This window comes from Lampris incognitus, chromosome 1 (genome assembly GCF_029633865.1).
Source record: "Lampris incognitus isolate fLamInc1 chromosome 1, fLamInc1.hap2, whole genome shotgun sequence".
Lineage (NCBI taxonomy): Eukaryota > Metazoa > Chordata > Actinopteri > Lampriformes > Lampridae > Lampris > Lampris incognitus.
In genome coordinates, this window is record NC_079211.1 from 10,315,579 (window position 1) to 10,330,979 (window position 15,401).

The 15,401-nt window shown below is 44.2% G+C and overlaps 1 protein-coding gene across 1 annotated transcript in view; it reads left to right on the forward strand.

The window, feature by feature from the left end:
* The window catches only part of LOC130116298 (transcription factor COE3-like), a 103,663-nt gene extending 96,342 nt beyond the window's left edge, over window positions 1-7,321 (forward strand). The window contains 6 exon segments of the mRNA XM_056284252.1: window positions 855-970; window positions 972-1,026; window positions 1,028-1,046; window positions 2,951-2,969; window positions 2,971-3,038; window positions 3,489-7,321. Of these exon segments, the coding sequence (XP_056140227.1) occupies window positions 855-970; window positions 972-1,026; window positions 1,028-1,046; window positions 2,951-2,969; window positions 2,971-3,038; window positions 3,489-3,520 (309 nt within the window). The 3' untranslated portion in view covers window positions 3,521-7,321.
* The last annotated feature ends 8,080 nt before the right edge of the window (window positions 7,322-15,401 follow it).

Consider the following 15,401-nt stretch of genomic DNA (forward strand, 5'->3'; position numbering starts at 1 on the left):
GTCCTATTTCTGAGCATCTTTATGGAGCACAGCTTATACTGTGTGTGTGTGTGTGTGTGTGTGTGTTGTGTGTGTGTTTTCCATGTATCCATCCCCATTGGGACCAAATGACCCCATAAGCACAGCCACGAAACAAGCCACCTTGTGGGGACATTTTACTGGTGTCCACAAGGAAATGGGTTATTTCTGGGCTCGGGGTTAGATTTATGGCTATGGTTATTATTGGAGTCCTAGTTAGGTCTGCTGTTCAAATTGGGCTTTAGAATTGGGGCCCATGGTAAAAGTTAAAGGTCAAGTTTATGTTTAAAGGGCGTCCGGGTGGTGGTCTATTCCGTTGCCTACCAACACGGGGATCGCCGGTTCGAATCCCCGTGTTACCTCCGGCTTGGTCAAGCGTCCCTACAGACACAATTGGCCGTGTCTACAGGTGGGAAGCCGGATGCGGGTGTGTGTCCTGGTCGCCAGCGCACTAGCGCCTCCTCTGGTCGGTCGGTGCCTGTTGGAGGGGACAGGTAACGGGGGGGGGTAATAGCGTGATCCTCCCACGTGTTACGTCCCCCATGAGAAACTCCTCACTGTGAGGGGTGGGGCAGCGACGGGAGTCTGGAAAGAGTGGCGTGATTGCTGGATAAAAAGTGTGTTTAATTGGGTTAGTTTTGGGCTTTTTCTTGGTTCAGTTTACGGTCCGGTTCTGGTCGGGGTTAGTGTGATTATGATACTACTGTCCGGGTTGATGAAGGACGACCTGGTCCATAGACGGCTCCCGCAGTGGCTGCGCTGTCTACATCTTTAAAGCCTTGCTCGCCTCCCTCGATAAATCAGCCGTCTCTCACCCCCCCCTTCTTTTCGTTCAGCGTCCCCCTACTTCCGCAACCCAACCCTCCCCCCGCGGCGTCGCCCGCGCTACGCCGAGCTCCACACCCCAGCAGTCCAACTACAACACCATCACCTCCACCATGAACCGCTACGCGCAGCCCGACAAACCTGGGGGTCCCCGGCTCTCCCAGCTTCCTCAACGGCACCACCTGCCAACTCTCCCTACGCAAGTAAGTAAGACCACCCTCCGTCTCAGTGGCACTTGTCCATGAAGGACTGTTTCAAACAGGGCCCCCAGTGCGAGAGTCTGAAATGTGAGTCGCGTAGAGAGTGGTGATATTTCCCTGCAGGAAAACGGGCCAACTTTACACTGTCCTGCAAAGGCCACGTCATCTTGAGTCGGCTGCTTTCACATTTGAAGGACTGCTTTCAAAAGGCAGCGTTGCATGTTTGCCAGACGAGACTTTAGATAAACCGGCGATTCAGTCTCTTGCAAGTTTTCTGTTTCATAAGCTGAGGTCTAAAGAGTTTAACCCATCTCATATCTGCTTTCTGCAGCGATAAATCTCATGTTGGAGCGAAACTCGTAGTAGTCACATATCCACCATGTAATCACCCCTCCTGAACCGGAGCAGCAGCAGGTGCAAAAGATGGCATTAACCAATGGCAATAATCACAATCACAGTAACAATCAAGTACTTCATAGACAACTCCAGCATGTAGGAGAGGATAACTCTCAGATGCCTCCCGTTTCCTCTGCCATCGTAACTTTCATTAATGGCTAAATTGACTAGCATGCTGTGGTCTGCACTCGTCTTGGAGGCGCAGGTGTGTTTTCAGCTGGTAAAGTCTAACCGACCCTGAGGGAACTGCCAATGTTTTTTGGCGAGTGTATCAAAGAGCCGAATCTCCGTGAGACTTCTTTAGAAGTAGCGAGCTAACAGCCGCAGTCGTAAACCAGCCTCTGTGCCAGTCGGTGTTGCGGTCTCTGATGATGAAGGAGGGCTCCCTCCCGCCTCGCTTTAGCTTATAGGAGTTTTGTTTTTGTTTTTACCTATTGATTGCATTTGTATGTCTATGGAGAGAGAGGAGAGGAGTGGAGGGTGCTGCACCACGCATTATTTTCAAGTCCTCATCTCCCTCCGACTGTCCCGTTCCATCCTCCTCATTACTCCACACTACCTACCCACTACACGTCCTCATCACATCTCCTCATGCATTGCCGCTTCGGGCAGAGCTTGGAAGTACATCTAATCTGTGATGTCAGGTGAACAAGAGCTGGACAGAGAGGGAGAACAGGGAGAAGAATCCAGGACTGAGTAGCTAGCTGCTGACAGGGACGGATCACATTCACCCCTCATTACAACTCCCTTTCAGTCAGTCTCTATTTCATCTGCTCTACAACTCCATTTCAGTCTGATGTTCTCTGATTGATTTGCAGAAATGGCAGAGCATGCTAAAATATGTTTACACTCTGGATTGTGTTGAGCAGACTGATTAAGGAGTAGAGCAGACGCAAGAGTCACAAATGACGTGTTTATCAAATAAACGGCAAGATTAAGGAGTACGCAGACGCAAGAGTACCACAAATGACGTGTTATTCATACATTTTGCAATCTTATAGACAGACATCATACGTACATACACGCACAATGCATGACATACGTACACATACATACATACATACATACATACATACATACACTATACATACATACATCAACATAATACATACACACACTCTAATCGAGGACTTTTGTGGCCATGGATGAGTTTGCTGCGCCCTCAGGTTTGTGTTAACAGAGTACCTTGGGCTTCAAGTTATGGATCAACTTTGCCAGATGTGCACCTTTGTTCTTGGAGCATGTTCTCCAGACCTCGGCCCTTTTCTGAGGCAGGGATTCATTCCCGTGAAACTCCCTTTCCATCCTTCCCTGCATGACTCAACTCATCTCCACGATCCGAACGCGACTCACCTTCTCCGCCTGCCTGCGTCTCACAGTCACCTCCCCCTACTCTTCCTCGTTTTCCTCCTGCTCCTCCTTTCCAATCTTCCTCCTCCACCGCCCCTCTTCTCTTCTCCGCCCGACTGGAGGTCCTTGTTCATTCTCTCCTGTCCATATGATCTCTGCAGTCAAACAGAAGAGCGCCTTCGCCCTGTCGTGCGACACAGACCTCCCCGCCCCCCACCTGCACCACCACCAATGGCAGCAGCCTACAGGGTGAGCATCCCGCCCCTTCCTGCCTATCAGCCAATCAGCCCGATCATTGCTGTCTTGGTCCATGTTAGATACGGGGGCAGATGCTAAAGAGAGAGACAACGGCGTGTAATGCTAGAATGTGGGAAATTCTTTTCTGTTGTTTTGCTCAAGGTCAAAGTTGATCCATAACTTCTGCTCTTTTGGGCAGTTGATCATTGGATGTAAAGGAATTAAAGCATGACCATCTTTCAAATATATATATATATATAATATGTATATAATTTCATTCACGGTATTCACATTAGTTTTCTAGCTGACGAATCGAGTCTTTGCACACTGATGCATTGTGTGTCCCTGCACTTAATCATGTGTATGTTCATCTGTAGCAGATTGTGGAAGACTGTAGCAGAGGCACAAAGGCTGTATGACAGTCTTAAGTAATGATTTTGTTGGTGTCTTGTTGTGTTACAGCCATGGCAGGTCTTATAGTCCCACCCATGTGAAGAGGAGCTACTAACACAGACACCATCAGTCCTCTGGTCCACAGGCTCTCTGCTACGGCAGCATTAATCTATGTCATCACCTCTCTGGTCGACCAACCCCTTCTGATCCGCCGTTAATCTGCAGAATAAGAAAAATCACAGATCCAGGCAAAGTTTTGTTTTTTTGGGGTTTTTCTTATTTTTCCTGTCCTGCTCACCCATGTTTCTGTCAGTCTGTCAATGCTGTTGTTTGACCAAGTCACCAACTTTCTATGTCTGAGACCTGAGAGTTATTCCCATTTCTGTACACGAGTGGAAAGTCTCCAATGTGCATCCACCTTACATTGTCTGTGGAATCGGTGCGTTTTTACAACCAAACCGACAAGGCTAACCAGATCACTCTCAATTACCTCTGGCAACTAAAAAGAGAGCAGGACTCAGTTCATATGTAGAAAAATAAATAAATAAACTAGTAGTTTAACCAGCATGGGAAACTTCCAAAAATGGCTTCATCCATTGGAAGCTTTCCCCACAGATTTACCCAGAGGAGGTTAGCCGATCAGGAGTGCTAGTAATGTGAATAGTAAACCGTGGTTAAGTGGGCGGGTGTCTACAGTAGGGCCTACTACTTGTCGTGTGAGTATTGTGCTGACTTATTACAAAGGCTTGTTTGCATGACTTAAGTCTCTGGGACTCGACTCGCAGGAGTTGGTCTCCAGTCAATGTACCACTGTGAGTTGGGGGGAAAAAGGCTGGCATTAGGTTACAGAAGGTGATTCTTCTCATTTCTTATTTTCCACGAAATGGGCGTGCGCGCTTCCCCCATCAGGGCTGAGAGCCCAACCGTTTTTTTTAGCACTTGTAGCAGCGAGGGCTCAACGATTAGGAACTATTTCTACCTTTTAAAGAGTGCCGCTTGTAAAACGTGCCATAACCAGCAAGCGCACGTCCGTCCAGGCATCCGTCTAGTGTTGTAAGCAGGGGGGGGGGGGGGAGAACAGAAAAAGAACGAGGTGCCTGGCGGACACACGATCTGTGGTGACAAGAGCCCCAGTCCAGAATCCAGAATAACAAACTCTGTTTCTGTCTTTCAAATACGGAGCGCTGTCATCTGTCAATCGGAGAACCAGGCAATATCTCGAGCGACAGGCGTCTTAAAGACCGACGATATCAAATATCGCCGGTCTGCTAGCGTTTCGTTCTATGTACAATAGCTTTTTAACAGTGTCCACCGTGAGCTGAAGGACGAACCACAGTAATTTTCTAAGCTAATGAAAGAGTTTGAATAATGAGGCGCGAGGAGCAAATCTTATACTAATATTTGTCTGCTATCTGAATAGCATCAGGGCAGCCCGAGGGTTTTAACGTTGCTTTGTTTCCGTTTGTTTTTGTTTTTCTTTTGTTTCGTTGTGTTTTTTTTGGTTTTGTTTTGTTTTTGGATGTCTACCATTTTTTGAAATCCAGTACAATAGTTCGATTTCCGGATGTGTTCCGTGGTAGATTTTAACCGGAAGAGCTTGCAGCAACTTTAATCACATTTAGATACCAGATTTCTTGTTATTCTTCTGATTGTGCTTATTTTATATGTATTTATAAAGTATGTTTTGGGAGTTCCTTTTGTGATTTAGGCCTGAATGATAGTCTCAAATATATATGTAAACACATTTGATGTCTTAATACCTTTTAGATATTGTAAAAAGAGTGAACAAGTGAGAGGAATTAACCCTTTTGTAAAAAACGAAAACAAAAAAGTCACGACATGGTCACCCTGTTTTTGAAAGCAGGATATACGCTCCATCACTTTTGTATAAAAACGCTTTTCCAATATTATATTTAACTTTTTGTAAACAGCATTTGTGTTTCCCCTTGTTCTTCTCGTCCTTTGTGTATTATTGTGAAATGTATAATCATAGTAATTTCTTAATGCACTATTTTTGTTGGGGCACTTAATAAGAGCAATGCATCTTAGCAAACAAGGAAAAAAAAACGCTTAATGAAAAAAAAGATTAAAGCTAGAACAGATATGCACCAATATGTTTGGGGTTTTTTTTTCTGTTTTTTTTTTTTTTTTTTTTTCCCCGCCATTCTGAGATGGCCGAATCCTTGTCATGTGAATTTTTATATTTCGGAAAGCTTTTAATGTTACAATATTTCATCTCTCTTATTTTTCGATGAAGCATATCCATTGGTTTCGGTGTTTAAGAATACACTATTTTATCCATCTTAGTATAAGAGCCGATCCTCGTCTTTGTGTTTTGGTGAGAATGACTGTACAATTCAACAGCCGCCTGTGCAAATCCCAGCAGCATTCGTTTGGAGCCACCCGGGTGCGAGAGGGTCCCTGATCTCAAGGAGCCTTCCGTCCATGTAAGTGTTGTCGTTGGTGGTGCTGTTATCGGTGTCGCACACAACCTGTATCGTTTAATTATGCAATTTGTTTCGCCGTGGTGTAATGCAAGCTACACTTCCACGTGCAAGTGGACCAAATTTGGTAAAACCAAGACAACAGAAGTCTGGTGTTCGATGCCTTACAGCGGACCATGCTCCCGTACACGCTCCACTCATCTTCCTTCATCTGATTACTTGACGTTTCTTGTTGTGGAGCTGACATAACCTGGGAGAGTTATTAAGACAGTTCGTTAGGTGTTGCACTTAGCGAACAGGCCTGTCTCCCGTCTGAGGACATCGTTTCCCCTGACTGACCCCAGGGCCTTTTTACATTTAGAAGTCGCGGGACACCGGTCACGTCAGAGACGATGAAACAAGAGGTGGCGTGTTAGCATGAGCATTATTAGCAGCCTTGGTCTGAATAAAGGGGCCCTGTGAGTAGCGCCTGCCCGCTGAAGGAAATACGAAGCAACCAAAAGTCTAAAAGGTCACCTTAAAACCTATAATTCTACAGATAACCAGGGATTAGGAGTGTGTTCGGTGTGTGTGTGTGTGTGAAGTCGAGTCAACCTTCAAATTTATGCAAATAAGATGTTGTGATTGACATAAATCTCCGGTCGCTGAGTAGCGGCGACTGCTCGTCATCACGATACGGGGCTATGATGAGCGAACATCTGTCACACCTCTTTAGAAAAGCCCCCCCCCCCGCCCCGCCCGTCCCCCCCGATTCGCCGAACAAAACCCATCTTGTAAAAAGCACTTCCATAACTCGCAGGAACATCTGAGTTCAATCTCGCGGCTCTCCAAAGCCGTCCGCAGCGCAAACATCACCGTTGCTCTCTGCCATTTGGAGCGCCTGGCTGACACGTCATAACCTCCTCCTTCACATCCACTCCATCCTCACACACACACACACACACAGACACACACAGACACACACAGACACACACACACACACACAGACACACACTCTTCACATAGCTTGCAAAAATAGTTTTTGACATAGTTTTAGAAAGCTCGTTTTTCCCAGCCTGTTTTTTTTCTTCTATTGTTTGTCTTTTTTGTTTGTTTGTTTGTTTGTTTGTTTGTTTGGTTTCTGGCAGCGGTTCTGAAAACTGCAAAGTTCCTCTTTTTTTTCCCCAGTGTTTAATTCAATGTGAAAAAGGGGGGACAGGTACTGCATCTTTGTGAAATATGAAATATATCATCAAAGTATATCAAAGCACAATGTTTAATTAATGTCTTTAGAACTCAAATGGGCGCGCGAGGGGGAGGGGGGAGGAGGGGGGTGTCGCCCCCCCCTCCTCTCCCCCTCCCCAGAAGTTTTTTCTTTCTCCGTCTTGGGCCATGCTGTAAATAGATGCATGTTTTGTTTTATTTTCCTGTGATCCAGTGCTTTTTGTACAGAAACTGTCTAATAAAGATTACATTTGGCTTGACGCTCCCTGGTGTCGGTCTGGTGTCTTGAGTCCTCGTCTAAGAAAACCCCCTTTTCTTCTGGAGGAAGTCTAGATACAGTCCCCCCCCCCCCCAAAAAAAAGGCACTGTGAGAGAAACACCATCCTTCCTCTGGACTGTTCCGCTTTCCAGTGCTCGTTCATCTACCAGATATATTTTCAAACCAGCCTCCAAAGATTACATTTAATGATGGAAGTCTTGGCCTGGAGCTCAAGTCCTTAAAAAAAAAGAAAGAAAGAAGACTGCTTTGACATTTTGACCAGCGCTGATCTGGATCGATCCTCAACCCATCCCTCAGTCGGAGGGGGGGAGCGCTGCAGACTGTAAAAACAGCCTGGACGGGAAAACTCCTCCTGAGCCGCATCGCCCTGCTGTCCGCGGACAGAGGCTGGGTTGGGGGGGGGGAGTGGGGTGGGGAGGGGGGGTCACGTTTTTCCATCCATCCCGACGTGGATTTGCAGCACCAAACATCAAGTCAATGGTATTTACTAGATAGGATCTCTCTGGAATGTATTGGGAGTTTGGGAATGGAGGAGTGTTTCCTTATTATTCCAAAATTGACCTTTATAAAAAGGTCACAAACTCACGCACCTTTTGCATCGGGACACTCGTTAATTTCGATATCTACATCAAGCTGGATAATACGTACTTCACAATTGGCATGTCAGGGATCAGGACCATTTATTTGTCGTTCATTTCATGCACTTGTGCACATGAAATGAAAATGAAATATCGCTTCCCCCAGCACACAGCAGCGCAACACAAAGACAGCAACACATGTCCAAGAACACATATCCAAGAACTACAAGAACACATGTCCAAGAACTACAAGAACACATGTCCAAGAACTACAAGAACACATGTCCAAGAACTACAAGAACACATGTCCAAGAACTACAAGAACACATGTCCAAGAACTACAAGAACACATATCCAAGAACTACAAGAACACATATCCAAGAACTACCAGAACACATGTCCAAGAACTACAAGAACACATGTCCAAAAACTACAAGAACACATGTCCAAGAACTACAAGAACACATATCCAAGAACTACAAGAACACATATCCAAGAACTACAAGAACACATGTCCAAAAACTACGAGAACACATGTCCAAGAACTACGAGAACACATGTCCAAGAACTACAAGAACACATGTCCAAAAACTACGAGAACACATGTCCAAGAACTACGAGAACACATGTCCAAGAACTACAAGAACACATGTCCAAGAAATACAAGAACACATGTCCAAAAACTACAAGAACACATGTCCAAGAACTACAAGAACACATGTCCAAGAACAACAAGAACACATGTCCAAGAACTACAAGAACACATGTCCAAGAACTACAAGAACACATGTCCAAGAACTACAAGAACACATATCCAAGAACTACAAGAACACATGTCCAAGAACTACAAGAACACATGTCCAAAAACTACAAGAACACATATCCAAGAACTACAACAACACATGTCCAAAAACTACAAGAACACATATCCAAGAACTACAAGAACACATGTCCAAGAACTACAAGAACACATGTCCAAGAACTACAACAACACATGTCCAAAAACTACAAGAACACATATCCAAGAACTACAAGAACACATGTCCAAGAACTACAAGAACACATGTCCAAGAACTACAACAACACATGTCCAAAAACTACAAGAACACATGTCCAAGAACTACAAGAACACATGTCCAAGAACTACAAGAACACATGTCCAAGAACTACAAGAACACATGTCCAAAAACTACAAGAACACATGTCCAAGAACTACAAGAACACATATCCAAGAACTACAAGAACACATATCCAAGAACTACAAGAACACATATCCAAGAACTACAAGAACACATGTCCAAACTACAAGAACACATGTCCAAGAACTACAAGAACACATATCCAAGAACTACAAGAACACATGTCCAAGAACTACAAGAACACATATCCAAGAACTACAAGAACACATGTCCAAAAACTACAAGAACACATGTCCAAGAACTACAAGAACACATATCCAAGAACTACAAGAACACATATCCAAGAACTACAAGAACACATATCCAAGAACTACAAGAACACATGTCCAAAAACTACAAGAACACATATCCAAGAACTACAAGAACACATATCCAAGAACTACAAGAACACATATCCAAGAACTACAAGAACACGTCCAAGAACTACAAGAACACATGTCCAAGAACTACAAGAACACATATCCTAGAACTACAAGAACACATATCCAAGAACTACAAGAACACATATCCAAGAACTACAAGAACACATGTCCAAAAACTACAAGAACACATATCCAAGAACTACAAGAACACATATCCAAGAACTACAAGAACACATGTCCAAGAACTACAAGAACACTGCGAGAAGTCAAGAACTAACAAGAACACATGTCCAAGAACTAACAAGAAACACACCAAGTCCACAAGAACTACAGACATATCACAAGAACTACAAGAACACATGTCAAGACTACAAGACACACTACTCCAAGAACCAAGACCATGTCCAAGAACTACAAGAACACATGTCCAAAACTACAAGAACACATGTCCAAGAAACTACAAGAAACACAAGAACTACAAGAACACATGTCCAAAAACTACAAGAACACATGTCCAAGAACTACAAGAACACATGTCCAAAAACTACAAGAACACATGTCCAAGAACTACAAGAACACATGTCCAAAAACTACAAGAACACATGTCCAAGAACTACAATAACACATATCCAAGAACTACAAGAACACATGTCCAAGAACTACAAGAACACATATCCAAGAACTACAAGAACACATGTCCAAGAACTACAAGAACACATGTCCAAGAACTACAAGAACACATGTCCAAAAACTACAAGAACACATGTCCAAAAACTACAAGAACACATGTCCAAAAACTACAAGAACACATGTCCAAAAACTACAAAACACATATCCCAAGAACTACAAGAACACATGTCCAAAAACTACAAGAACACATGTCCAAGAACTACAAGAACACATGTCCAAAAACTACAAGAACACATGTCCAAGAACTACAAGAACACATGTCCAAAAACTACAAGAACACATGTCCAAGAACTACAAGAACACATGTCCAAAATCTACAAGAACACATGTCCAAGAACTACAAGAACACATATCCCAGAACTACAAGAACACATGTCCAAGAACTACAAGAACACATGTCCCAGAACTACAAGAACACATATCCAAGAACTACAAGAACACATGTCCAAGAACTACAAGAACACATGTCCAAGAACTACAAGAACACATGTCCAAGAACTACAAGAACACATATCCCAGAAACTACAAGAACACATGTCCAAGAACTACAAGAACACATGTCCAAGAACTACAAGAACACATGTCCAAGAACTACAAGAACACATGTCCAAGAACTACAAGAACACATGTCCAAAATCTACAAGAACACATATCCAAGAACACATATCCAAGAACTACAAGAACACATGTCCACAATCTACAAGAACACATATCCAAGAACACATATCCAAGAACTACAACAACACATGTCCAAGAACTACAAGAACACAGGTCCAAGAACTACAAGAACACACGTCCAAGAACTACAAGAACACATGTCCAAGAACTACAAGAACACATATCCAAGAACACATATCCAAGAACTACAAGAACACATGTCCAAAATCTACAAGAACACATATCCAAGAACTACAAGAACACATAGCCAAGAACACATATCCAAGAACTACAAGAACACATGTCAAAAATCTACAAGAACACATGTCCAAGAACTACAAGAACACATGTCCAAGAACTACAAGAACACATGTCCAAGAACTACAAGAACACATATCCAAGAACTACAAGAACACATGTCCAAGAACTACAAGAACACAAATCCAAGAACTACAAGAACACATGTCCAAAAACTACAAGAACACATGTCCAAGAACTACAAGAACACATGTCCAAAAACTACAAGAACACATGTCCAAGAACTACAAGAACACATGTCCAAAAACTACAAGAACACATGTCCAAGAACTACAATAACACATATCCAAGAACTACAAGAACACATGTCCAAGAACTACAAGAACACATATCCAAGAACTACAAGAACACATGTCCAAGAACTACAAGAACACATGTCCAAGAACTACAAGAACACATGTCCAAAAACTACAAGAACACATGTCCAAAAACTACAAGAACACATGTCCAAAAACTACAAGAACACATGTCCAAAAACTACAAAACACATATCCCAAGAACTACAAGAACACATGTCCAAAAACTACAAGAACACATGTCCAAGAACTACAAGAACACATGTCCAAAAACTACAAGAACACATGTCCAAGAACTACAAGAACACATGTCCAAAAACTACAAGAACACATGTCCAAGAACTACAAGAACACATGTCCAAAATCTACAAGAACACATGTCCAAGAACTACAAGAACACATATCCCAGAACTACAAGAACACATGTCCAAGAACTACAAGAACACATGTCCCAGAACTACAAGAACACATATCCAAGAACTACAAGAACACATGTCCAAGAACTACAAGAACACATGTCCAAGAACTACAAGAACACATGTCCAAGAACTACAAGAACACATATCCCAGAAACTACAAGAACACATGTCCAAGAACTACAAGAACACATGTCCAAGAACTACAAGAACACATGTCCAAGAACTACAAGAACACATGTCCAAGAACTACAAGAACACATGTCCAAAATCTACAAGAACACATATCCAAGAACACATATCCAAGAACTACAAGAACACATGTCCACAATCTACAAGAACACATATCCAAGAACACATATCCAAGAACTACAACAACACATGTCCAAGAACTACAAGAACACAGGTCCAAGAACTACAAGAACACACGTCCAAGAACTACAAGAACACATGTCCAAGAACTACAAGAACACATATCCAAGAACACATATCCAAGAACTACAAGAACACATGTCCAAAATCTACAAGAACACATATCCAAGAACTACAAGAACACATAGCCAAGAACACATATCCAAGAACTACAAGAACACATGTCAAAAATCTACAAGAACACATATCCAAGAACACATATCCAAGAACTACAAGAACACATGTCCAAGAACTACAAGAACACACGTCCAAGAACTACAAGAACACACGTCCAAGAACTAGAAGAACACACATCCAAGAACTACAAGAACACACGTCCAAGAACTACAAGCACACACGTCCAAGAACTACAAGAACACATATCCAAGAACTACAAGAACACATGTCCAAGAACTACAAGAACACACGTCCAAAAACTACAAGAACACATATCCAAGAACTACAAGAACACATGTCCAAAAACTACAAGAACACATGTCCAAGAACTACAAGAACACATGTCCAAGAACTACAAGAACACATGTCCAAGAACTACAAGAACACATATCCAAGAACTACACGAACACACGTCCAAGAACTACAAGAACACATATCCAAGAACTACAAGAACACACATCCAAGAACTACAAGAACACATATCCAAGAACTACAAGAACACACGTCCAAGAACTACAAGAACACATATCCAAAAACTACAAGAACACATATCCAAACTACAAACTACAAGAACACATATATCCAACATATATATATATATATATATATATATATATATATATATATATATATATATATATATATATATATGGAAGAAAAAAAGTTCACTGTCCAAGGGAGCGAACGCCAGGATGACTGTCAGAACTGCTGGTCTGCATGGGCTAGCAGTTAGCTTAGCCTGCCCTGCTTCTGCGTCCTGTCAGACCGCCCTCGGCGTTTCCTCCTCGAGCGCAGCTCGGGGCAGGCACGTGGTCCCCGGGCCCGCCGGTCGCAGCAGACCAGGCCCGTGGTCCCCGGGCCCGCCGGTCGCGGCAGACCAGGCCCGTGGTCCCCGGGCCCGCCGGTCGCGGCAGACCAGGCCCGTGGTCCCCGGGCCCGCCGGTCGCGGCAGACCAGGCCCGTGGTTGGCCCCACCCGGCCGATCCAACGCCAGCTCTCCCAGCCACCTCATCCAATACGAGTTTAAAACACCTTTTCTTGACCATGGAGGACTTCTCTTCTAATCCTTCCTGCTTCATCCCCATGGACGATGTAATGCTCCATCACTTACGGAGGGATTTGTGAACATTTTTTCTCGAAGAAATATTCATAAAAAAAGTAGGTACATGGCTAAAATGTCAGTCTTTGCCAGATTTTTTGACTGTATAAACAAAAAGACTAGGGTTATCAACCGCCAGGTGTTTGGCTTTAGGACGCGCCGTGCAGAACGTGCTGGCCTTTTCTGCAACCCAAGTCGGAACGAGGCGTTTTGCAGACAAAGCTTTGCTGTTTTAAGAAAATGGCTGTTAAGTTTAATTTACCAAGCCGTGCTTGCTGCAGCAGGTATAGAAGTGTCCAAAAAAATAAAATAAATACAGTTTGCTGCTGTTTCTGAGGACTGCTTTGCATCTTTGATGAAACAAAAGTTACGGATTCCAAAATACTGCAATACCTAAAAATTGACAAATCCAGCCAGTTAATCGGCATTTTCACCTCGAGAGTCTTGACTTAACGGGGACACATGCAGCAGCGTCTTGCAACCACTAATACTTTCCATCACTGCAGCTTTTCTGTTGTTGTTGTTTTTAACTGGTAAGAGAGATGAAAAAGTTTCCACGAACTGTCCGATAAGTGCTTTTAAGGCCTGGAGGTCGGCGGAGGATGTTATCGGGTGAGCAGGAAGTCTGCTTTCACTCCAAAGATCTGGACTCTCGGTTATCTTGAGCGTACAGAATGGAGGCGGCTTTGGCACCAGTTTGAGGCCTGCCGGGGCGTCGTTATTACAGGAGCAATTAACTTCCACATCACCGTCAGCACCAACCTTGATGAGCTGTGGAGTCTCCTCCTCGGCTGGTCGTCACCCAGGGGGCCTTACTAGAGGCACCACCCAAAGAAAAACCTCCGACCGGAGCCCGGGCCGTCCCTCGCTGAGCCAGGCAGATCCTGGGCCAAAACACATCTCTGCGCTGCCAAGTGCAGACAGAAGCAGCGCGGCCCGGGCCGTATAAAACATGGCCGTCTTCCCAATAGAAGTGGTTTGGTCATGTAGTGAAGTCGTTAGCGGGTCGGATGTACTTTGAGTGCGAACTCAATAATGACTGAGCAGGGTTTCCTATGGAGCCAGCGCCGCTTTTACTCTGACCGGATGGAGGATGACGGCATAGCAGATAGTAGTGCCGGGCGACGTGAGAAACGGTATCATCGTGATAATACCAGGGAATTTTACTGACAAATATCACGACGTCTGCTCACATGTGTAAAAATGCCGTGTTTAAGAACCCAGCTGAGCTTCGTCCCGTTGAACAGCCTGGTGGTGTAAAGTAGAATAGACTAGAAGACTCTTCGTTAGTCATTTTGCACGTGTGTACAAATTAAATGTACTTTCTGCATTTAACCCATCCTAGCTGTGTAGCAGTGGGCAGCTGCCGTGCAGCACCCGGGGACCAACTCCACTTCTTCTTTACCAGTGCCTTGCTCAGGGGCACAGGCAGGAGTATTAACCCTAACGTGCATGTCTTGTTGACGGTGGGAGGAAAGCGGAGCACCCGCAGGAAACCCACGCAGACACGGGGAGAACATGCAAACCCCACACAGAAAGGACCTGGGACGGCCCGGGGTTCGAACCCACGACCTTCTTGCCGCGAGGCAACAGCGCCAACCACTGGGCCACCTAGCTTTTTAATCAACACCTGCTCAAATATTTCAGACGCCGTTTTGTAAGAAACTCCCGGTCGACACCAAAATTGTGCACCGGGACATGACGGTATCCGAGTTTCACCACGATACAGCACTACCGGAAGACGCGACCAAACAATGACGCGGCGTCATCGCACGGGGCCTGCAGGAAACAGGAAGTGTTCTTTTTAACATCTCGTGTAGCCGTCACACACGTACGGCGTCTCACACGGCCT